This window comes from Pyrgilauda ruficollis, unplaced genomic scaffold, assembly GCF_017590135.1.
Source record: "Pyrgilauda ruficollis isolate IOZ18807 unplaced genomic scaffold, ASM1759013v1 scaffold37, whole genome shotgun sequence".
NCBI lineage: Eukaryota > Metazoa > Chordata > Aves > Passeriformes > Passeridae > Pyrgilauda > Pyrgilauda ruficollis.
The window spans coordinates 8,453,123-8,478,884 of record NW_024525156.1 but is presented as its reverse complement, the minus strand read 5'-3'; the positions used below and the strand labels follow the sequence as shown (position 1 = coordinate 8,478,884).

Sequence of the window (25,762 nt, the reverse complement as noted above, 5' to 3'; positions counted from 1 at the left end):
TGTCCTCATAATTCACGTCTTTCAGATACCTCAAAACTTTTGAATCTGAGGTTTAGAGAAACAGGAAGTCTTGTTTTCAACTTATAATTAACTATTTATTTGTATGTTGTTAAATTTATTGGCTGGACTAAAAAGCACAGATTCTAAACCAGTATTTCTTATGATTCATAAATGCCAGATATTCATTCTTGGTATGGAATTATGCATGCCCAAAACCAGAACTCTAGTGATTTATGTGGTCATTTATTACTTACATGAACTGCTTTTACTGAACAGATTCTACAGTCATAGACTTGCCATACTAGAACTATTCAAAAGACTGATTTCCTTTAACCATAAGAAATAAAATAAACTGAAAGCAATCAGAGCTTGTAACTTAATTTGTAGTGACAGAAGTGTAAGAAATCAGAATTATAACTCGATTACTACCAAGTAAAACCAAATCATTACGACAGTTAAACAGAAATACTAGTTAAGGCATATAAATGTACAATTTTTACAAATCCTTATGGCTTACATCATTAAACTATATACAGTTATTTCCTGTCAGTCTTAAAAGACACTATTATAAAACTTAGGGCAAGTAGACTTCCATTTAACAGAGCACACCTGCTCACATGTAAGAAGTCAGAAAGGAAGAATCAGCATTTGTCTGTTCACAGACCAGTTAGTACAACATTGTACTGATACTGACAGACATGACATCTCCTTCCCCTGGTCATCAAAAATCCAGCCCTCGGTGACGACATACTCCAGTAATTGAGGTGAGGTGTATTGACCTAATTGAATCTGTCAGGTCAGCATGTCCACAGCTACACTTTTGTAAAACTTGTCTCAACTTACATTTTCATGGTGTTCACAGAACATGAAGAGAATTTTGACTGATATTTGACCTAAACTGTATGCCAAAAAGCTTCCATCAAGCATATCCTTCTAATATAACTGCAAAATAATATCACATAAAACCTTAAGTATAAAAAGCCTTTGCTGCAAAAAATGGCATTAAAATACATAAAAAATTACTCCTAACTCTCTACATTTGGGTTCTGCAGAAGTACTTAAATGCTTTGTCACAAATTCAAATCAGAAACTACCACAGGTAGACGCAAAAACTGTTTAAAGGAGAACTGCTTTTGGATTTCTAGCAGACCAATGCTACTCTACACAGAAGGAATGACGAGGAGAGTTTCTTCTGAAAACTGCTAGGATTCTGCTGGGGGGCCTGACCTGGGTAATGAGTACCAGCTGCCTACCTTCACTGGTAGCTGCATTCTTCTGGGCTTTGGTGGGTGTGTGATCCGTACTTGAACTCACGTCGGATGAGATGCTTGAGCTGCCCTTGCCTGCAAAAGGAGAAGGAGGTGGAAAGGGAGGGAGGGAGTGGGGGTGGGAGAGAGAACAAACATGAGTTCAAACTCTGAAATAGAAAGACCTTCAATATCTGAACCTGGAACAATTCCAGGAAGCTTTAAACTAGGTTTAGAGCAGCTGATGTTCATTTTGTACACACCAGAACAGGAATTCACTGCACTGTAGCTTCTAGCATGTGCACCTTCACATGTATTAAGGCTGCAAATAGTCTCCTATGTCACAGGACCTCTCACTACATATTTGCTAAGCTCTGTTGAAAATTAAATGTTTGTTATTAAAAACATTAGGGGAACTTAAATGTTCAGTTTACTCATTCAAATGCCTCTAACACAGATCAAGAAAAATGGTTACATTCAAGATATGTTAAATAAGTTTAGCTTTCTGTCTTATGTGTTCACAACATGTATTCAAGTCATTTGGTCATGTGAATATGAAAGCAAGGTATCTGTTTTCTCCTTCACCATACTCACTGCATGATGTAATACACCATTTCAAAATTAACTTCTCACTAATGGTGGAGGGGTTTTAACTGTAAATCATAACCTATGGATGTTTCTTCTCTTATTTTCTCTCTTAAAAGCTTTTCCTGATTCTCCTACATCACTGTCTTCAGACATATTTGCAGGATGTCAAATTCTAGATACAAGTTACAAACAAAAGAAATCCAAATACATATTAAAAATTAACCTATATAGATACTACAGAAGAACAGAGTTTGCTAAATCAAAGCTTTTTGTTTTCCTGTGAGGACCTAAGAAGGAGTCACTTCTGTTTCCCTTCACACATTTTACTCAATCTCAGTAATTACTAACAAGGAATACTGCTCTACTCTGCAGCAGGAACCAGACCAACCACCCAATGGGCAATAAGTGGGATAATTCTAGAGAGAAGAAATACAGTGAATCCTGTTACATTTTAAGAAGTTACCTATCCCCACAAACACTGCATCACTGAAGCCTTTAAGACCTATTTATTTTTTGACCAAAATGAATCTGTAGGTAGAAAGCTAGCTGACACCAAGTTTCTGTCACTTGAGTAGACCCATAATCACAGGAATGTTAGCAAGAGACTTTTCTGATCTGTTATTTCAATCAAGCATTCCTTGGGGTTCTGGGTTACAGTATGCCTGGTTTTCATAACATGTAGATGTAAGGGAGAAGTCTGCTTTTTAAAGGTGCCACAACAGAACAAGGATTTAAGTTTTAATGGGAAACAACTGGAGAATGTGCAAATGTAGGTTGTTTCACAACCAAGGTACTGCCACTTAATCTCTCAGCCAGCCCTAGAGAATCATCCTCCACAGAAAGTTGCTTAAATTAACATGCTTAGATTTGAGAGATTATTATGAATTTAACTGGAGTGAAAGGATATTAAAATGGCCATAAGAAAATAAAAAAAATAAATGGCTAAACTAGTAGCTGTGCAGGGTGAAGAGAAAGAAAAAAGTGTATTTCCAGTGATTCACTAACTGCTTTTTACATTCCTTTAAGAAGTTAAGCAAAACCAAGAAGCAGCCCTTCCAGAATATCTTCAATTGCTCTCAAGCTGTGACATGAGTTAGAGTAATAGACTGTGGTCTTTATAGAAATTACTGCCCCAAAATAACTCTACAGCTAAGGCAATGAGGTTTGTAGTAGCGGAAAGGTAGAAGATAAAAGGGAAGGATAGATGGTAAATGCTCTGCCCCAAGAAGAGGCCGAAGAACAAGAAACACCTGCAGCAACTGATAATCAAATCACTACCGACAGGTAATGAAAGGTATTTAGTTGGTATTGCCACTACCAGCAACTCTTTATGTATCAAAAACTGCAACTGCAGAGGCAGAAAACAAAATTCTAAGGGGTATCAGCACTCCTTAACAGATTAATAGAAAGAAAACAAAACTAAACAGACTAACTGGAAAATTTATTTCCTCAAAGCAGATAAACAGGATTTCCTCTAAAAAAGAATTTATCTTTTTGTGGGGGAGGGAAGAAGGAAAGGAAGTCAGTGATACCAAATAACAGCAGAGTTGCAAGATGGTCATATCTGCAATGGGTTGTTTTCACAAAGCGAATGCTTCCCAGGCTCCACACCTCCCCATTAACAACAGCAGCCCTGTTTACCTCAAATATAAGCCCACCTCAAAGAGCATAACCAAAATATTTTGCCCACTGTAAGCTACTAATTGTCAGTACACATAGTAGCAACATATTTACAATTGCACACTTCTGTAGAAATTGTGAAATGCCTGATGTAAGTGTAGATATTTATCATTTAAATCTACTTAAACTTTAAAACATTTTAATGCCTTTCAAGAATTTAAAACTAGAAATTAAGAAAAAAAAAACCCACAGTTGCTGCTTTGGTTTGGTACAGTTCTGCCTGTAATTATATTTTTGTATGGAGTTCTCTGACTGCATGCAGCCCCAAAACTAGCCTTTTTCCTTATTGTCAACACTGAAAATCTCCACTCAGATAAGGGGAAAGCAGAAGGTACATTCTAGTAATTTTCCATGTGTTTCAAAATAGACTAGCTGACACTATATATCTTTTTTTTTTTTTTTTTTGGGGGGGGGGTTTCAGTGCAAAACAAAGTTTCAAGTAGGCTAGATTTTTACTGCAGACTCATGTACACATGCCAGAGTTAAAACATAACAGTATTTAAGTATTCTCCAAAGAGGAAAGGCTAGGAAAGCAGCAGCTGTTCAGCCTGGAGATCATAGTTGGCCTCTTCTCCCAAGCAAGAAGTGACAGACAAGAGGAAACGGCATCAAGTTGTGCCAGGGGAGGTTTGGGTTCAATACTAAGAAAAAATTTCTGCACTAAAAGGGTGTTCAGGCATTGGAACAGGCTGCTCAGAGAAGTGGTGGAGTCACCATCCCTGGTGGTATTTAAAAGACCTGTAGATGTGGCGTTTGGGGACATGGTTTAGTGATGGACTTGGCAGCACTGGCTTCGCAGTTGGACTCGATTGTAAGGGTCTTTTCCAACCTAAACGATTACATGGAATATTAGAATCACAGAAATTCAAAGACTGCTGATTTCCCTAATGCCATAGGGAAAAGTTAAAGCACAGCATAATGTTGGTTTCCAGAGACCAGTCCCTCTCCAATTTAAAAAGTGCACTGAGAAAGTCATTGCACATAAATTTACCCTGACAAGGGTTCTAATGCAATGACAACCAGAAGGATCAAACAGAGGGCAATATTGCAAAGACTACAGCAGTAATGACTGTATTTGATCCTCTGCTTAAACAAATTAAAGGCCTGCCAAAAGCTTCCCTAACATGACTTTCAATCATCTAGAGTTTCCTTCATACAGTCAACAGTTCTTTATTTCTAAACGAGAAGCTGCAATCCAAAAGAAAGGAAACTGCACTATGGTAGTACGTAAATATGATAAAAGAAATCAACTTTCTTAGAACACAACATATTTCACACTGGAAGTGAAGGTACCATGTACTTCCCAGCACCTGCAAAGAATCACACAGCCACACAGTTGCACTTCAAATCATGTCTCTGACCTGCTTCTGAAGAAGCAAAACTAGGGATTTTTTTTTCCATCTACTAGTGCCAAAATCTTACAATAGTCGTAGGAACAAGATTCCAGCTATCTAAGCTAGTACGCTATTTCCTGCAGATTACATTTTGATCCTGCTGGAAAGAAAGCTAGAATCAGCTAAGCGTATAATATAACAGATACTTCTCCTCAACATTGTCTTCAGCCCTTTGTAACCCACGGAACTTTTTCAGCCATAAACGTCTTTGCACACAGTAGCCCTACAGCCTTATTAAAATTACCTTGTCTCTTTTTGAATCATGACTTTTAAAATCATGTGTTTAATTTTCTTTTTATCATACAGATGCCTATAATGACTACAACATTATGTTTGTTTTATAAAAGTGTTTGCTACCTTCAGTTTTGCAAACTTTGGATTCTTCCAGTCACAATCACTGCTGACAAGTATCAAAGACATCCCAAGTCAGTCAGGACAGAATCAATGCAATTTATACTCCCATGGGAAAGCACAGTCTATAACTGTATGACACTGAAAAACTAGTTTTGGAAGCACATATGCAAAGCCTGTCCTAGTCTGAACAGCAGTGAGTCCCCTTCACTTGCTCTGGAACAATTTTACTAGGTTTTTATGCAGCACATTTGTCTTGGATTCTGGTGTATGAGCATTTGCAAGCTGTATTTTACACATCCTTCTAAGATCTCATAAAGACAGGCTGACCTGACCATTGTTTCTTATGTGTCACCCTGGAAAATAACAGCAGTCCTTCTCTTGACATCAAGTTTTTATGTGATGACGTCTTTCTTCAGTAGGCAATGACAGGTACCTCAGGAATGAAATGGATAGTAGGGTCAAACCTACTGCTTGCCATGCTGAAGTGAAACATTCGATAAAATGCCAAAACAGAAAAACAAAATAATAATTTAGGAAAAGAGAGCAGAAAACAATTAAGTCCAGAATATCCATTAATCTTTTTAACTGTCCAGAAGTGTTATATTACAATGACTTTGATGTAAAGAAGTCTGAAAATTTTGTTTACTTAAGCCACCAATTCTTATCCAAATTATATTATTCAAATTAAACCTCTCAACATGAAAGTGCGTATGTGCATGGTTTTCCAACCAGATGATCATTACTTTCTCTTTTATATCTTCAGAGAAGTTCTTTTAAAATCAAATACATGCCAACCACATCAAGAAAAGATCCAGAAAAAAAAAATCAATCCAAACCTCAAAACATCAGGGATCATTCAACAGGAAAGAAAAATCTCTTTTCCTTCTCTTATTTCCATGACACACATTATGCTGGTCCAAGTCACCAAAACCTCAAGCATATCTCCTTACAATCTGCCCCTCCAAAGACTGCAGACTCCCAATATGTTTCCAAGTATTCCCATGGAAATCAGCAACTTAGTGCAGTACTTAGGCTTTATGGATATAAAGCATCCTTTAAAGATGCAATATATCAATTCATTTATCCAAAGTACAAGAAAAGCTGGACCAGACACTTTGGACAATCATTCTCCTTGAACTTTACATTTGTACCAATGGAAATTATATGTCATAAAACCGGTTTCCATCTCTTAATTCTTAAGAGCTGACCAAACTACCACTGTTTCAACACTGAAGGATGCAGTATGTTCATTTACAGATCCACATCGACCTTCTGCCCTAAAATCTTAGAAGTATGGCTCTTAAGCTTGCTCTTTCTTTTTTCCAAATTAAAACACGTACCAATATAACAAGCAGGCTCCAAATTTCATTCCACTCAACATTTGTCAGGATATGATAAAATAACTTGTGCAGTAATCTGCACAAATGCCAATCCCAAGGAGATGAAATAAACTGAATGGTTCACGGCAAGCAAGTTGAAGTTTGAAGAGTTTGCAGATACGTGCTAATACTGCTACGTTGGGACAATATTTCTTAAAACTTCCACAAGTGGAATCTCCACAAGCATTTTTACATTACTTTTTTATTTTTAAACCACAACTCCAGCTTCCAGGATTGTGAAATTTGGCTGTGAAATCTGGCATAACTTAGCCATGAAACAGTACATTTAGTTCCGCAGCATTTCTGTAAGTTTTAAGCTAAATTTCAATCCAGGTCCCAAAGGCCAATTTGGCCAGTTTTGCTCTTCCAGTCAGTGCCTGCCTCACCTTCTCAAGTACCACAGCACACGACAAAACCTCCTGCAAATGCCAACAGGCTGCACTAATATATTTCTTGTAGGGAGCACGTCACCTAATGGTTTTTATTTCTTTTAGGAACCTTTTCCAGGGGCGGGTACCAGCCAGCTCCACTGGCCCCACCACAGGGCATGGCTGAGCCCCTCACAGCAGGGAAACCCTGAGGCTCAGCCCCTTAATGTCACCTTTTTGAGGCAGTGTAACAACCAGATACAAGAAACCACTTGAAGGCAATAAGCATTATTTAATTCTGATGTAAATATGGCTGTGAAAGTTCTGCAGCCAGCAAGGCATGATTAGTTTATCCACTATACTGCAAAAAGCTTAAGAACATTAGAGTGCAGGTGGAGGATTGAATTTTTCAGAACCGTTTAGCAGAATGATGTTTGTTACCACCAAGGAAAGACTTCAGAACGTCTGGATTAAAATCATGAAGCTTAAATAAGATGGTTTGCATAGTCATAGATTCTAAAATTGCTGTGCTAGAAGCCTACTGGGTTTGTAGTCAGGACATCTTTAACTCTCATCCAGATGCTAAATAACTCACTATGAGTTTAGAATACTAAAGGCTTTATTTAATGAAGTCTTCAAGTGGACTCATCTAATCTAATGGCTAAACAGAGGCAGGGCATGTATTGCCTCCTCTATGTAACAGATGAAAATATCTTTTCTAGATAGAATGCCTTTTCGAGAGAACTTCAGCACTCACTGATGAGGTTTGTAAACCAAGAACCTTTATATGGGACTATGAAGGTCACCCTAATTTTTGAAGACAGTACATGTCTGCTTTATCAAAGGATTCACCATATAGAGTGACAAACAACATGCAAGACTGCTAGGTTTATAAAGAATCAATAATGCATCAAACTACTTTGAGGCCTTTCTTCACATCTGCTAAGCAGCCTGCACACCAGAAGGTAATTCTTACTTGCAGCCAAACTTTGCACTCACTCCAAGTGTTAAATTCTACTTTTGAAACACACAATGATAGAAACCCATGAACTGTTTAGTCTAGGCTGCCTGAGAAAGAAAGAATGCAAGTATTTTGCTTATTTGAACTCAAAGTGAGAAAACAAGATGAGAAATCTTTAACAACCTTTTATTACTTTTTATTACTTAGCAGGACTAGCATGTCTTTCAACTGAATATTAAAATGCTATCTTCCACTGAAATGGCTCAGCGTATTTCAAAAATGGTTCCCACTCTGTAATATTCTACTTTGCCAAGGAAACAGGGAAATAAAACTTTGACCTTCCTACCAATCACAGAATTTTCTTAGAAAACGTTCATTCATTCAATATAGGACTTTCCATTACCAGTTGTCATCCAACCACCACCATGCTTTAAGATGGGCATTTACTCCAGATACAATGTTCTCAAATTTGTTATCTAATGTTAACTCTACTATTTTAATACAACAGCCAAAAAATATTAAACCAACACAAGAAACAAACACAATTAAGTCAAAACAAAACTCTTTTTCTAGTTTTATATTCTCTGAGAAAGTCACTTCATTGACAAATTCACCACTAATGGCTACTTCAATTTTGGTCTTTTCCCAGCTCTATTGCAATTTAAGCAAAATGCTAATCCTTTCCATTCAGAAAAAGTAAAGACTATCCAGTTCAATACCAAATATAAATTGGTAGAGACTTCATTTTCACTTTATTGTATGAGACATGCCAAAGAGTGGAGGTAGCCTGAGAGGATGAACTCCAGTATAGATTCTGAAGTGGCTGCAACCTGTTACTGCACTGGAACGCATCGGACATTTGGTGTAAGTCTGAATTTCATAATATAGTTCAACAGTACAAAATCAAACCCACCAAACATGTTTGTCTTCCACAATAATACAATTAACACTTAAGATCTGTATTTAGATTTTCACAACCAACCAGTTCCAAGACCTAAACAAAAAATTTTAAACTTAACACTATTAATTTCACTGTTCAGTCAGCTACAGTGGAAGCAGAAGAAACCCCCAGGTGGAAGTGGCTGCTGGGGCAATGCTGGAGGAGCAGCTTTTTGGTGTAGTACATGGTAACACCACAAAAATCAACCTCACAGTATCTCCCAAATTTTAAGCTTGACTATTGACAGCTGTTTAAGTCAGAGTTAATGGTAAACACTTGAGGAAGGGAAAAACCTTCATCAAGACATCATACCCAGTACTCTGGTATCAGTGTACACTGTGAAAAGTGATACAAAAATGTTTCATATGACAATACAGATCTGACAGCCTAAGATGACTTCTTTAGGAAAAGAACAAAAGAACCTGACAGCTAAGGAAAAGCAGACAAGGATCACTCTACTCTTTTAGATAAGCACAGTCACTTCCAGCTTTTCTCTACTGATGGATACAGGGAGGGGAGGAGGGGAAAGGGAAGTGGCTGACTCAAGGATGCAAGTAGAAGGAGACTTTGAAAAACAATGGGATTACAAAAACTAAATGAAACTGATTGTGAACAAGGCATATAGTGACAGAGAGGGGTATCTTAAAGGCAACTAACAGGAGAGAACCTACATACCTGATGAATATCCCTACTTTTTTTAACTGATGATCAAGTTTGGCAAAAGGACAAGCCTCATACTAGCAGGTTCAGAAATGAAACTCATCTGCACATAACTGAGTTAAAAACAATTAAGAGAATGAAAGAAGCCATACTTACAAAAGAAATCAAACTAATTCTAACTAACTTCACACAATACATTTGGCAATCAGTTCTAGATTTCTTCTTCCTTTTTCTCAGAATTCTATGAAATGCAAAGTTCTAATGTTGCACTAACCACAGATGTCTGGCAATGATTGCACTGAAAACTAAAAAAAAAAAAGAACCAAACCACAAAACAAAAAGACCCAGTACCTGTCTGATTTTTTTTAAAATAACAGATTTAACAGATCATTTTAATATAATAGAAAATTCCATTATTCCCATTGAAAACTCTCCGTTGTTTCAATTACATCAATTAATCTTCTAGTCTCAACTCTGTACAGAGACTGTACACACTACTGTAATTCGCCACTGCAGTCACTGCCCAAACACAGAGTAAAATTCATCCAAAACAATAGAGAGGCTCACCTATCCCCAGAATATTGTTAGGATAGTAATTCTCCATAGAGGTAGTGTGCTTTCAGTGCCAATTCAGCATTTTCATTCCTTCTGCGCCATTATCTATATTTCAGCTCTCTTTCACAAAAAAAGAAAAAAACCTTCCTGTCAGAAAACATGAAAACATGGCATGGAAACTCTGAGAAGAGTTAAATATAAATTTATCTCCCTCAAGGCATTACAATTTCTTCATCTATTCAATCGCAGCATACGATCCAAGGTGTCCCAACAAACCAGCAACAAAAAAACAAAGGACACTTTCTTAGTTTGCCCTGCAGCCCTCACCAGGGCCATGTTATTTACAACTCACACAGGTTTTCAGTGGGAGAAGAACACAATTAAGGAAAAAGCCAAATGTGACTCATATCTACCCTGCTGATAATTCAGTATTTAATTTTGAAATGCTTTTCTTTCTCACTATTTAGTAGTATGCATGCCACTGTCATAAACATTGTTCGGCTACAGTTTGAGAATTACAAAATTTCTTCTGAAGTATATCCATAAAGCTCTAATTCAACTGAATAATCCTGGAAAGAAAAAATAAGGCAGTGCTTTCAAAAGTGTTTTATCTAATGTCTTTGTGAAAAGACATGCTTCATCCCCCTTTCTTTCCAGCAGAATCGACAAGAAGTAGTTCTGCTCTTTGTTATAACTCGTTCTTGTAGTATTCAGTATTAGCATCTCATTACAGGAAAAAAAATGAATACTGAAACTAGGGTACATCTCCAGCAGAAGAAAAGAGAGCAGAAACAACAGAAACAGAAGGGGTATGGGTATGTCAGTGACCACTGCACATGACAGTTCAAAAAAATCTCTTGCTCATGATGTTCTTGTCTGGATGGTTCCTGGGAGCCAGCAATGGTGCAGCAGAGCCCGTCTCCAGCTGCCAATCATCCTGCCCAGCATCACACTGACTCTTAAATTCAATGCTCTTTAATTCATCCTAGCCAACTCCCTACGTGTACAGAAAAGAGGACAGAGGACGTACTGCTTGCATTAATATTCTGTTATTTGACACCAAATCTTCACCACTACAACAAGAGTGTCATGTGAGCACTCTTAAAACACTCAGAGAATCATCTTTGCTTCTTGATCACACTTTTGCACACAATTTTTATTAATCAGTACTGGCAAATAACCAACAGAAGACACACCAAAGAAACATGGTTCGTTTTAGAGAATTTTTCCAAACCAAAAAGAAAACAAAAAAAACACCAAAAAAAACCCAAAACAAAACAAGCACAAATTCCAAACCAAACAAGCAACACAAACCCCAAAAATTAAAAAACCCCAAACAAACAAAAAACCATCACAAAATCCTCACCAAACAACTATTATTAATGTTTGTAATAACTGAGGTGACTCAAAAGTTGAGAGAAAGCACATAAAGTGGTACAATGCAATGGTAATTATTACAGAAGAAACAGTTTATTATACAAAAATTGCTGTCAATAATCAGGTTGGTGACATGAGAAGGAAACTAGAAATCCAAATGGGGGTGTCAGACAGGCTGAGGCTAATGGCAAACACAGACCAGGCTCTGTGGTCAACAGGATAAGGTCCAAGCATGCTATCTACAAGATACTCTGCTTCTCTCCTTGCATAAACTTCCACTCAATTACACATTTTAATGGCTTTTTTATCATCCTGAAACCAGCTAAGCTACCCATGCAGTGTGATGTGAAGATGGCCCAACTGGCTCTACTTAAGGATCAGCCCCTAACTCCTCTTTACTCTGAAAGATGGGCCTGATGAACCAAACCAAACTGAGCAACATCCAGGACAGCAACCTTTGTTGGCAGACCTGTTAGGCAAGAGCAGCCAAACATAAGTGAATACCTTTGCCATTGAACAACACAACTCAACTCTTCCCAGTTCTTTCAGTCTCTCTGGTTAGCTTCATTTTGCTGAAAGCAGTCACCACCACTAACTCATTTCTGTGAAAACTGTTCCAACTCCTTGACCACAATCTGTCTGACAAGAAACATTCTCTCTAGTGTGGAGTAGAGATGTTCAACAATTTAGCCATTTGGGATTTAGTTTGCATCTTCCTGCATTTGCTCCAACCTGTCTGATCATTTCTAGCAAGTAAGTCTAATAAAATTTACAATCCCATTAGTACACTTTTGCTAGCAGACAGAGCAAGTCTGGACTTTTACGCACAAAAGTAGAGCATGGAACAGAGTAGTTGTGTCCGGGGAACTGACAACAGTTGTGCATTTCCTCCCACTCCCTCCTCTTTGAAAATCTGTCTAGTGCCATTTGGCACCTTTCATACCCAAGCACTTCCTTAACTACTAAGCATCTCCTTTCGTAGTTGTAGGCAACAGCAAGCTGCATTTTACTTCCAGGGAAGCCTATCGTTTACACGAGCCAGAGGGAAACACCTGCACCTCTCTAGTCTTGGCATGTCCATGGCTGCATACCAGATCAAAACACAGTTGATGTCAAAGAGCCACAGGTGCAGGAAGCTTGCTCCAGTGCTCATTTCCACAATATCCTCTTGAAAGGACAGCTTATCCTTGGCTAACTACACTTAAGAGAGCTACTAATGACTCATATGATTCTTTTTCAGACATAAGTTTTAACTAGATGCCACTGTAAAAGTACAGTTTGAGAAACACACCATGCCATGCCAAGAACCTGATTTACTCATCTTAAAATCTAGTCTTCAGAAATTATCTATACCACGACAACATGAGCAAGATTGCTTGTCCAACCCAAGCCAGAAGTTTTGCTGATTTATCTCCACTATGCTGTTCAGGGTAAAGTCTATGAGCTAAACCATTGCTCTAACACAGAAAGGGCCTTCAGAAGGTTGAGATACTCCTGTACCAGTTCACTAGTACATAGTGCAAAATGTAATTGAAATGCAAAAGTAATTCCATGTTTCAGGGAATTTTTGCAAATTAATAGTGAAACCCAATCGCTCTACTGAAACAGACTTCTCCAAAACTAAACAACACACTGAAACTAATACTGAAGCAGTGATTTCTCATGTGATTAAGTATCACATGTTACTTCCTTGGGTACTCCTTACCTTCATTAAAGGAAATTTAAAGCTAACATTTTTTAAAACATAGGTACAAACCCTACAGCAGCAGGAAGGCCATTGCAGTCCTAGACCAGCCTGGAACAAGCAACCCCACTAACTCTGTCCAGGGAGCAGACATCAGAGACATTTTAAATGAAACAGGCTGATTTTTCCACCAATGCCAATAAGCACACGTTCATCCACTACCAGAGGGCCTGAGAGAAGGCAGGAATGCTTAAAATCATCCTCTGTTTTTCCACTGCTTGTCATAAATGCTGTCAAAAGAAGTCATTAGAAAGTACTTGCTCAAAACATAAGCAGTGGCAGTGTGTACAGGATGGAAAGACAGAAGTCAAAAACACAAGAGAAACTTGTCCTATAGGTCAGAAAACAAGTAGGAATATATCTGAAATGCTGGGTAGCAGAGGCGAGATTGTATAAATATTTTCTAAAATACCTCCTATGCTTCCAGTAGTAACAGATATCCATACTATTGAATGATTACACTACGTGTCTGAAATAAAAATCAATAGCTACCAAAACAAAGTTGCTATAGGGAAGTAAGAGTTCTAGACAGATTCCTGCTTTGATTCCAGCATAGCAAGCTACTAATTAATAATTTAACAAAAAGAATAAATGCTATTTGAACATCCATGCTGTCCTAAAAACTCAGAGAGGTACCTGATTTCTGCATATAAATGCACACACAGAGATGCATACAGTCAAGAAATGCAAGAGTGTGTCGATTTTTAACATCACTTCAGAAATCCAAGTCGTACAATACAACAAGTGCACCAGTATTACTACTATTTTGAAATTTGTAATCTGGGTTTCAGATGTCAGCAAACACCTGAAGGCAAGCTTACTCAATGGTTACTACTTAATCTGCAGTGTTCTCACTTTTTCTTTTGCAATACAGCACACTTTTCTCTGAAGTAAAAAACACTCCTATTTAAGCTGAAACCCAACTTTAGAAAGCATCACTACAAAATCTGAAGCTGTAGACAGAGGCATCTATTAATGACAAATATATTTACTAAGTCAGTCCACTCACAAATAACAAAATACATTTTGAATCTTATATCTAAAGCATTTTAAAATATACATAACTATGGAAGAATGTTTGCCAAAGTGGTTTTGGCACACAAAGGAAGAGATGGATGCTGAACATGTGTCCTCTGTTCTAGGTCAGACAGAAAGGTTGATCCATCTCAGAGCTCCGCTGACAATGCCCAACAGCAGATGCCTTTTTGACACAGTTACCACATCTGACTCTAAAGAAAAGCGCACCTCTCAAAAAGGACTACTATCACATCATTTTCATTTGCTCTTACCTTTAAAAGCATCTACCAGCCATTAGTAAATACCTGTTTGAAAAGGAACTTTTTTCTTTGAGGAAACAATCACATAAATCTTGATCTGTCCCCATGGTGACCTTTCATTATGTAAGACTATCTCTGTTTCAAAGGGATAAATCTCAGCCTCAGTTGTCATTATCCCACTCCACTAGCTTGCAACAGTGCAGAATAACCTTTCTCCAGCACTTTCACAGTCCCCCTTTCCAGAACAGGCACTGATACACAACACCTTTAAAGATCAAGACAATGAAAACTACCCACAGGCAGTACCTGACATAAGGGAGGTACTGTTGGCTTGAGATTTATTCACTATTTATCATATCCTGTCCTGTCAACTAAAAACAAAACAGCCAAACAGCTCTTCCTTCACAGCCTTCCATTCCGTCTACTCCCTAGCAACATCCACAGGCACTTTCCCAAGGTACTCTTCAAGCTCATGAAATCTCTAAGTATTCTGTCCTCTTTTAGTCTCTCAGATGAAGCTCTCCATGATTTAAGCAGTCTACTGGTAGGTAGGCAAATATTTATCAAGACAACTAGTATTAAATACTAGTTGCTTCCTCAAATCTGCTTTTCTGTATCTGTCTGACTCTTTCAACAAGAAGATAAGCTCTGGAGGACTGGAATTTTATTCTATTGCTACAATCCAGCAGCATGAACAACCAACATTTCAATTCTGGAAGTCTGCAGGGAAAGCTGTTTCTCCAATTCCTGGCAAGAGCAAGCAGGTAATATTCTAATTTTCACTGAAAAAAAAAACCAGCAGAGAATAAAAACTCTTCAATTTGATCAAGTACCCACCACAGTGGGTAAAACAAACTGCCAAGTGACATATAACAGGATCCCTGCAAAGGAATGCAGGGTCATGACACACACGATCTTCCACAATGATTTATTCTTTTTAAAAGTTGTAAAAAATCAGGGGATGAAGTAGGTGGCCATGTCACTCTTCATCCAACAACTCTGCACTGATACAATGCACTGAAGTAGACAAACTTCCATAACATTGTAAAAACCCACACAAGTATCAGTAACTGATGGATGACTGAGCTGTGCTTGAAAGTGGCTACTTGTTCCGTCTGCACAGGCAGGAGGAAAAGATGCAGCTCACTGAAAACCTTACAGTTCTGCAGATGAGCTTGTTTGCTCCCCATCTGTTCATCCCCTTTTGGTCTCTGTTCAAACTGGAAGAATACCCTCCGGAGAGTGCGATCCCCAGGGTGCATCAGGTTTCTGATCCACGCTGAATGCTGGGTCAGAGCTTGCCTGTGGAGAATGTTTTAATTACATCATGCTGGAATTTGGCAGGAGTCCTGGCATTTAATTAAACAGCCGTTTTTTGAAGCAAAGCTCACAGCAGAGCAGACAGAGAGACACGGAGGCCTGACGATGTGCTTCATAGCAGCACTTCCCTTATGGCCCAGTGCCTACTCTGTAAGCACTCCCGACCTACCAGGAATACAACATTTCACATCACCAGATGCCTAAAATCAGGCTAAATGGGGTGGTCTACACCCAGGAGTACGAAAACCACTCACATTTTCCAAGAACAGTGAAAACCATTGTAGACTGAATTCAGGCACATAAAAGCCAATATTAGGAAAAGATGATTGGGGTTCTTCCTAATTGCTTTCTCCCATGAAGAAAGGTCCACAGAGTAGCCAAGCCACCATATTTCCCCAGACACTTACAAACATAAGGCCCAACAGGAAGATAAAGAAAAGCAAGCATGATGGTCAGCATTTTTTAGGTATTTTTACCTAGAAAGTAACTTTTTCCTGATGTTACAGAGAAAGGCCAGCACCATTTTAACAGTTTGAAGAACTCTTAACTTCAAAGGAGAATCCCCTCCTCTGCCGCCAGGTCCAAAAGATAATTTTAAAACTATATACCTGGGATCAAGCATTCTAACTTCTAGTTTCGGTCATTTTTCATTTTAATCTATCAGGGATTTATAACAGTCTGAACATTTGAAAAGGAACCAAGGACAACTCCCCAGAAGCATGTAGCAAGCACATCCACCCAGAACCCTGGTAGAACCCTGTTGGGAAACAAGACCCATTCCTAGTTCCAGTCCTGAACACAACAGCCTAAAAAGTAGCCCAATGTGCAAGATACCATTCCCAGTATCTCCAAGCACTCTAGTGGCAATTTCCTACAGGTTTTCTGGTTTAGATCAATACTGCCTCTAAATAGGGTATTTTACACAGATTCTAGTATTATTTCATTGCAAATACTTTCACTGATGTACAGTAGACTTTCCCCTGTCTCCACGCTATGTCATGCTAACAATCCATGGCCAGTTTAGCAATACACTCTTGATCCCTTCTCCTCAGCTGCCTCCAATCAATGAGATGCCTAATAAAAGTTTTATTGTCATCGTCTCTTTCCTGCACTACTCGGTATTTTGCACCAGTGAGTTCATGCCATTTCTACTTTTACCACCTCACAAAGTTCTGTCAACATACTCTGTTAGGGTCTTTTTGCAGTAAGGATATTTCCCATCATTTCACACATTGCTGGTTCATCTAGTTCAAAGTCAATAATGAAAATGTTAGACAAGACAGGTCTCTAAGGAAACACCACCAGTAATATAACCATTGTTGCAATTCCCTCTTGAAAACACCTTACTATGTGCTCTTCACATCAACCAAAGTTTTGTTCACCCCAAGACATCTCATCTCAGGAGACAGCTTTGCCAGGACTACTGGCAGTAGGGGAAAAGGAGGTGAGGCAGCCAAGAGCTGCAGTGAGCCTGCAGGTACTGTCCAGTAGAAGACATCGCCCTTTGGACGAAGTAATTGCTTTCTCAAGCATTAAAAAAACAACACAAGGCAGGGTTGCCTTTCATTAGGGAACTAAAACTGGTGTATGCTTGGATTTGATAAAGTCTTACACTAAAATTCAACTTGAGCAAGTTTGAAAACCTAACCCAGCAGCACCACGTCCAACATAATGACAACTATTACCACAAGCATCACAAAACCTTATGGCTTCATGTCTGTGAACTGTCAAACATTAAACATTCTTTGATAGTATTTGGAGAGAAAAGTAAGACATCAAACATGTGACAAATCAATTTTCAAAGATCTCTTCTCCCTTTAAAATTTTATATTAAAAAAAAAATAGAGCAGTTGTCACCAAGACCAAGAACACAAGGACTGATTTATTGTCCAACCCCATAAAAATGGACTTGAACTTTAGGTTGGTCAATTAAGATTTATACTTGCACATGTAAAAATTGAAAGCTAATCACAAAAAAAAAAAAAAAAAAAAAAAGCAAAAAAAAACCAAACCAAGAAAAAAAAAAAAACAAAAAAATCAACAACCCCAAACAAATCCCAACAACTAAAAGAAAACCCACAAACAAATAATAGCAATAACACCTGCAGGTAAAATAATTGAAATGCTATGAAATTCAAGCTACTTGCCTTAAGGCTAACCCACATTTTTACTAATACCTGATCATAGTTCCAAAACATTGTAGCAAACACTAAACTTCAAATTTAATCTGATGTGACACACCAGATTTTAAGTTTTTATATGTGTAGTCATTTTAACTCTGAAGAGAAAGACATTTTTAACAAGTAGATGCTAAAATTCTCCGCAAAAATCCTACTACCTCCAGGCTGCCAAAATTCATATGACTGTAATGATTTCAAAACACTGCTGAAGACACCATGGAAGCTGGTATATATTATGAATGCAGTTACTCCTGTCACAAATAATATATTCCTAGGTCATCTGGCCAGAAATTTCCATTCTACCTAAGCAAGAGGGAAAGGGTGCCCTGATGACCTTCAGCAAACACTTGTTTCTGTACACCACATTTTGGATAAGGCTTCTGGAAACTCTTTTCCCCAAAGACCACTGCTAACCTGCTACACGTAGAGTAGAGAGAAGTACCATGTCAGGCAAGACAGGAAACATCTGAACTGAACCGAGAACCACACTTGCTTATACAAAAACCTACACCACTTAGGGCCAGCAAGGCAGAGGTGTCAGATCTCATCTCAGAAAGTTCCTCCTCTCAATCTTCTTCCATCAAAGAATTATTTAACTACGCATGTTCCAATGAATCATTTGCATTGTTTGGGTACCAGCTATGATCTTTTGGTTTGTACTTACAGCTGTGTCAGAATTCTTAAAGAACCATGGAAAGTTCTAACTACAATCTGACTTCATAATGGGTTACAGTATGCTTAATGTCACACATTCCCCAGCTGGCTTACAAACCCACTCAGAACCAGTCACAATGACTGTCTGCATTCCAATGCCAAATCTTATTTTTAACATTAAGAACATATATGCTTATATTTCTTTCATTTCAAAGGTTTAATATTTTCTTTAAAGGATAGCATCTTTTAACTAGACCTTTTTAATTGGGTTACTATATGGAAATTATAGTGAGAATTAGTATTACTAACGCTTTACATATCTTTGGAGCCCAGAAACACTTTTCACAGAAATGAAAAGTGTTGAAATTAATGCTAACTGTTCTCTGCAACTGTCCTGGCTGCCTTTAGAAAAACATATTCCTAAGATGCAGCTCTTCATTGTTTTTGTAAATACAGGGGTCCATGTAGTTATCCATATCACCACAGAAACATATAATCATTTAGATTGGAAAAGACCTTAAAGATCATCAGCTCCAACCATGAACCTCACACTGCCAAGCCTAATACTAAACCATAACCCCAAGTGCAACATCTACACATCTTCTAAATACCTCCAGGGATGGAGACTCAACCACTTCCCTGGGTACCCTATTCCACGACTCAACAATTCTTTCTGTGAAAAAATTTTGCCTAATATCCAATCTAAACCTCCCCTGGCACAACTTGAGTTTATTTGCTCTCATCCTATCACTTGTTACTTGGCAGAAGACACCAACACCCACCTTACTCCACCCTCCTTTTAGCAGTTGTGGAGAGTGGTAAGGTCCCACCAAGCCTGCTTTTCTTGAGACTGAACAACCCCAGCTCCCTCAGCTGTTCCTCATAAGACTTGTGCTCCTTTCACCAGCTGTGTCCCTTCCCTGGAGCCCCTCCACCACCTCAATGTCTTTCTTGTCGTAAGGGGCCCAAAACTCAACACAGGATTCAAGGTGTGCCCTCACCAGTTCCGGGAGCAGGACAATCACTGCCCTGTCCTTGCCCTGTCCTGCTGGTCACTCTATTGATGATACAGGCCAGGGTGCCATTGGCCTTCCTGGCCACCTTGAGGAAAAACCATATTAAAAAAAGAAGCAACCATGATAACTAGATAACATTTGATGTGTTGGTCAGTTGCACAGCTGAATAAGCAAATCCCTAGGAATGACAACAAAATACCATCAGGACTTCACACAGACTGCTGTCAACTTGAATAGCAGAAGTCTTAAAATACCTAGAAGGACTGCTTAAGCTTCTGGGTCCTGTGCCTGATATAGATGACTTGGACAAGAACATCAACAGAAACAGAAAACTCGTAACCAAAGCAAGGCCAATGGCACCCTGGCCTGTATCATCAAGGACCCTCTAACAGAAGTATAGATGACTTGGACAAGAACATCAACAGAAACACAAAACTCGTAACCAAAGCAAGCCTCCAAGCAAGGACCCTCTAACAGAATCCATAACTAAGCAGAAAACAAAACAAAAAATTGTATGTTTTGCTTTTAACATTAGCATAATATTTACATTGTTTTTCTCAGGGAGTCTGAATGCATACTTGAAAAAAGCTATGAAGACCTAGCCACACTGCTACATCTACTTTAGGCTGTCACTTTCCATGTTCTATAGAATCACAGAATATCCTGGTTTGAAAGGGATCCATAAGGATCATCAGTCTGTCTCCTGGCCTTGCACAAGACCCCTCAAGAATCCCACCATGTGCTTGACTATTGCCCAAAGGCTTCTTGAACTCTGTCAGGTTTGGTGCTGTGACCACTTCCCTGGGGAACTGCTCCAGTGCCCAACCACCGCCTGGGTGAAGAATCTTCTCCTAATATCCAACCTACACCTCCCCTGACACAACTTCAGGCCAGTCCTTTGGATCCTGGCACTGGTCAGCATAGAGAAGAGATCAGCGTCTGCCCATCCTCTGCCCCTCATGAGGAAGTTTTCACTGCAATGAGATTTCCCCTTAACCTCCTCCTTAAACCAAGTGACCTCAGTCACTCCTCTAATTGTTTCTTTACAATTTTGTATTTATATATGAAGCAAGAACCACATCTTACTATTACTTTTTGGAACTAATCTTGGCAATTCTCATAACAGCTTTTATTAAAACTTTATTTTCTGTATTAATCAATCAGTGACTGGTAAGTCATGCAAGTACTTTAGCTTTTAATAAAGACATGGCATTTAATTAAAAAGTAGTTGGATTGTTTCTGTATTTCCAGAATTACAAAATCAATAGTATACCTAAAATTCATTGCATGTAGATTATAAGCTTCTCAGGCCTAAGTTTCCTCTCTGTTTACCCTGAACAAGTTTCTCCCCATTTGAATCACCTTTTAGAGTTGTTTGCCAATTTTAGATGAACAGTCAGTGTTTCCAAGTCCAAGTTGCTCCATTTAATCCAGAGCATCCAGCAGACTCCCTGACGTGGGAAGCAGAGCCATATTGCCTGTGGGTATCTGATATCCAGCGATCAGAAGCTCTTCATGCCAGGAGACACAAACACAAACAAATGGGCTGATAACAAGGATTCTTCTTGAGAAAGAGCAGCAGATGCTGTCAGTATTCAGTTTTAAGTAAAGAAACTAAAATATTTAGAGTACTTAGCGTTCTTCTTTTAAGAGCATAGACCAGAAGACAGCAACAGTCCTCATTAGGCCTAAAGAGAAATATGACCTAAAGAACAAGTCAGAAGAAATCAAGCCATTAATACCAGATATTTATTTAGATTTGGAGCATCCTACCTTGTGATGGGAAAGGCCCTCAGTCTGCATTAGTCCTCTACTGCAGGATATGCTCACCATACAAAAACCAGTATTCAGGAAAAAGAAAGCCTAAGCAGGATTAGATAATTACAAACAGAGACAAGCAAGTTAGGCAGCTTTGAGTCACAGCTGTTGTCAAGCTACAAAATCTGCTTTTTGCAGGATTCTGCCAATAATCACAGACAGTAAATGTGTCCATTTTCCTGTCTTCTATCCTTACGAAGGAGGAAACAGACACCACAATTCTATTCTTTTTTTAAACCCCTGGAATGGCTTCAAGTCCATAAAGGAATTCTGCACAAGTTATTTGAAATTCACAGACCAGACCAACTTTAGAAATTTGCTGAAGAAGCAATGTCAATTAGCAATGGAATTTCTTCCTGTGCAAAGCTTCTACATGGATGAGGATCACAGTTTAGACAATTATACCAACAAAAAAAGGGTTCTCCAGTGGTACCTTACCTGATCTGAGGGAACTATTGCAGACTAAATTTGAAAATGCCCTTTCCTCTGCATAAACCAAACTAAAACTAAGGGGGCTTACAGCTATACCCAGCAGATAGATTAGCTTTCCCTCTAGGTTCACCCTCAGTTTAAAAGGTACTCTCATTGTTCTAAAACAGAGACTTCCAGAAGAACAAGGATACTTTCTACATGCAAACAGATGCATAGACTCACTGTCATTCTCAGTGAGAGTTGCCCCAGTTGGACCCACCAAGTCCAAGTCAGGGCTTGGAGCTACAGTACAGGGTGATAAAAGCAAAGTATTTCAGAAAAAGCTATTTCAGGGTAAGACGAACTCAAACAATGATATGCTTCAAAGCTTTTACTGTAAATATAAAACCCTTCCCTTATTGAGAGCTATTAAAAACAGATGAACAATAAAAATGCTTATGCAGGAAAAATAAAAAGCTTGGAAAAAGCACAGCTTTATTTCTTATGGTCCGTAAATCCAATAGTTAGAGATGTACTATACATGTCACAAAACTCCATTTCCAAAAGCCTAGAATGGTCTTTCATAGTTCACTGCAAATTCATGGAGCTTCGATTAATTTTGTCATTATGAGAGGAGTAGATCACACAAGTAGGTTAATACACTGTCACTCAGCAAGGCTGCACTACTGGAAGAGGGCTAGAAAAGCAGCTCTGTCTTTCTAACTGTCCGCCCACCAAATGAAAAGGCTACGAGAATAGGGTTTGTTGAGATTGGGAAAGAAAAGGCTTTGGGGTAACTCTGGTGAAACTTTCAGTGCCTGAAGGGAGCTCCCAAGAAAGATGGAGAGGGATTTTTACAAAGGCATGTAGTAACAGGACAAGGGTGAATGGTTTCAGACTGAGAGCAAGTAGGTTAGATATTAGGAAGAAATTCTTTGTGTGGGTGGTGAGGCTGCCCAGAGAAGCCGTGGATGCCCCATCCCTGGAAGTGTTCAAGGACAAGTTGGACGGAGCTGTGAGCAATCTGGTGAGCAAAAGGTGTCCCTGCTCATGGCAGGGGTGTTTGAACTAGATGATCTTTACGGTCCCTTCCAATCCAGGCCATTCTGTGACTAAACAGCAAGGAAAAAAATTCTCTCTTAGTGCAACTTCTCATATTGCTGCTGCTCCGAGGCTCAACCACAAGGTGTCAGAAACAAATGTTTTTAGCTAAACTATAGTGATGAATGATCACAATTTGCAGGATTTAAATTTCTAAACACAAAATCTGACTGCAGCTTTTCACTTCTACTGACAACTGTAGTCAACAGAACTGTAGTATTTCAAATAAGGAGCAATGAAGACCTAACAAGAAAAGAGAACCCACTTATCTCTTATCCTTGCTTCAGTCTAGAATGTACAATTCTAGCTTACAGGTTCCATTAACTCTTCACATAATTCCATTAAACTATTCTTTGCTTCATAAGTCATGAAGGGTCACCAGGCTACAGGGGTCTCGTTTCAGCCAGTTCATGCATTTTAGGTTCTATGCAAAGGTACTCCCAGGAGTTTCTTTAGAGAAAGCAATCTTGCCCATACAGCCCTTTTTTTCTGATTCCTACTTCTCCCACTGCTGATAGCTGCCATAAAGATTTTAACATAAATCATGGGGGACACACAGAAATACTGTGCAAACCCTGGGTTGTCAGCCTGGAGAGATGATCATCACCTACACAAACAATGCACAACATTTCTTGGTATAAAAGCAAAGGATTAGGATTTAACTCCATGACATAAATACAACAGCACAACATGAAGAGTCCCTTTCCAATGAGAACCCATACAAAAAAGTACTGCTCTGAAAGACAAACCTTCAGCTGCCATGGTACAGAGGAAGGCAAGCAGCCCCACAGCAGCACATTCTCACAGGTCAAGGACACATCTTGGTTTAGCAGAAGGCATGACAATGAATCCCAAGCAATCAATCACCATTTAAGTTTAGCATCAACCAAAAATAAAAATGTTCAAGTCTAAATAGCATTTTTACATTACACATGTGCAAACAATATTTTAAGATAAAGGTAGTACTTTGCTATGAATGAGGCATAAAGTATTTTGGAACAATTCATCTTATTGTTATTAAACATTCAAAGAAATTCCAATTCTCATTTATTTACTATGGCCAAATGCCAAGATTTAATTTCTTTTCACAGATCTGTTTAACCTAAAAACTGGACAGTTTAAGCTGCAAGAAAACAGAAGGCTGAAAATGCAAACATCTTTGCCTTGAGGGGAGAGGACTTGCAAACTTGGTAGGTTACTTATCTTTATAGCAACGTAGGAGAACTTTTAGATTTTTAGAAGATTTTAGATTCCCAATTAGTTGGGATAGTACAGGATTATTCTGCATTTTACAGCAATTTCCTCACTCAGAATATCTGTTCTTAGCATCCTCCACTTTCATCTGCAACTCTAACTAGCAAAAGAAAATAATGACCATTTTTTCTAAGTGAAAGTGGGAGAAAATTCTGCCTACAAGTTTTCCTGCAGCTCTGGTACCTTCTTGAGAACTCACCTACAGATTATGGAGATTTGGGGTGAGAGAATTAAATGTTTCTCCCCTCTCTAGCATTGAAACTATAACTTAATTTCCCCTCTGTTGTTCTAGAATGAAGGAGCCTTGATCCAGTTCTATCACTAGATTTATGAGGAATGTGCACCACAGACCCAGTGGGCAGCAAAGCCCAGTTCTGTCACTCCTAAATTTTCCTTTGCTTCAGAGGAGTTTGCTGGCTGCTATAATTTAGTTGGCCTTTCCTATTTCCTGTGCCTCTCACAGACAATAAACAGAAATATTCCAGACATTACTTTTTGTCTGGATCCCAAGAAGCATTTTCAAAACAACACAAGCACTTGCAGTGCCCACTCTCCCACACTTCTCCTCAAAACCACACAGCAGAAGAGAAATACTCAAGAGACAGCTGTGCCATTAAGCAAAGGAAGAATAACCTCTTGGCCACTTCATAATTTACTCAAAAGTGATTAGGAGGTGTAATGGAAAATTCTTCAGGATGCTAAAAGCTTCTGGCTGGTCTGAATGACACCAACAGGGAAAAAAGTACTACCTAAGCGGCACAGAGTCAAGCAGCTGCTGCCACCACCAACCAACCATCTGCACACGGGAGCACACCCAAGGCTTTACTGGCTTTGCATACAGTTAGTGAACTACAAGGAACTGCTGTCAGATTTTATAAGAGGGCAGCAGGCAACAGCATTTACTGACTGTGAGGATCTAAGGATCAGAGAATCAGACACCTGATGCTTACCTCTCAGAACACATTAAGATGAATCCAGATTAATTTTAGACTGGAGTTTGCTTTCAGCTGCAGAGAAACAATTTGAGAGGCAGATCCTGAAGGAGCAATACCAGATTTGACCCAAAATTACAAACAAATTCCTTTGGCAGCTTCTAGATTGATTCCTTACCTGTTCTGTTTATAACTTCATTCAAACATTCAAAGCCCTACCTGGAACAATGGTAGCATATTTCTTACCTATCCTTAATTGCTTCCAACATAGCCACAGAGCTTACATAGTAGTTTAGACAGAAAGATAGCAGAGGAAGTAATTCAAGTGGCAAACTCCCTCTAAAATACTTTTGAAAACCATTGTGCCACTTATCTAAGTGGTGTTATCTATCCATACAGTGTTACCAAATCATAAATCCATTATCCTTCAGAAAAAAAATCCTTGTTTAAGTGGCAAAGCAATGACAAAACATAAGATAGGGAGAGTGGTCCATTTACTCTTCATGACTGACGTAATCTCTTCAGAGAAGTTTTCTTATGTCTAGTGTAAAG

General features: G+C 38.7%; 1 protein-coding gene across 2 annotated transcripts in view; it reads right to left on the bottom strand.

The window, feature by feature from the left end:
• FBXL7 (F-box and leucine rich repeat protein 7) overlaps window positions 1-25,762 on the bottom strand; it is a 171,545-nt gene that overhangs the window by 131,119 nt on the left and 14,664 nt on the right. Inside the window, exon 2 of one of the 2 annotated variants that reach the window (XM_041476013.1) lies at window positions 1,254-1,343. The exons of the other annotated variant lie outside the window; for it this stretch is intronic. Coding sequence (XP_041331947.1) covers window positions 1,254-1,343 — 90 coding nt within the window. The remainder of the gene's footprint in view (window positions 1-1,253; window positions 1,344-25,762) is intronic. 2 annotated transcript variants of the gene reach the window in all.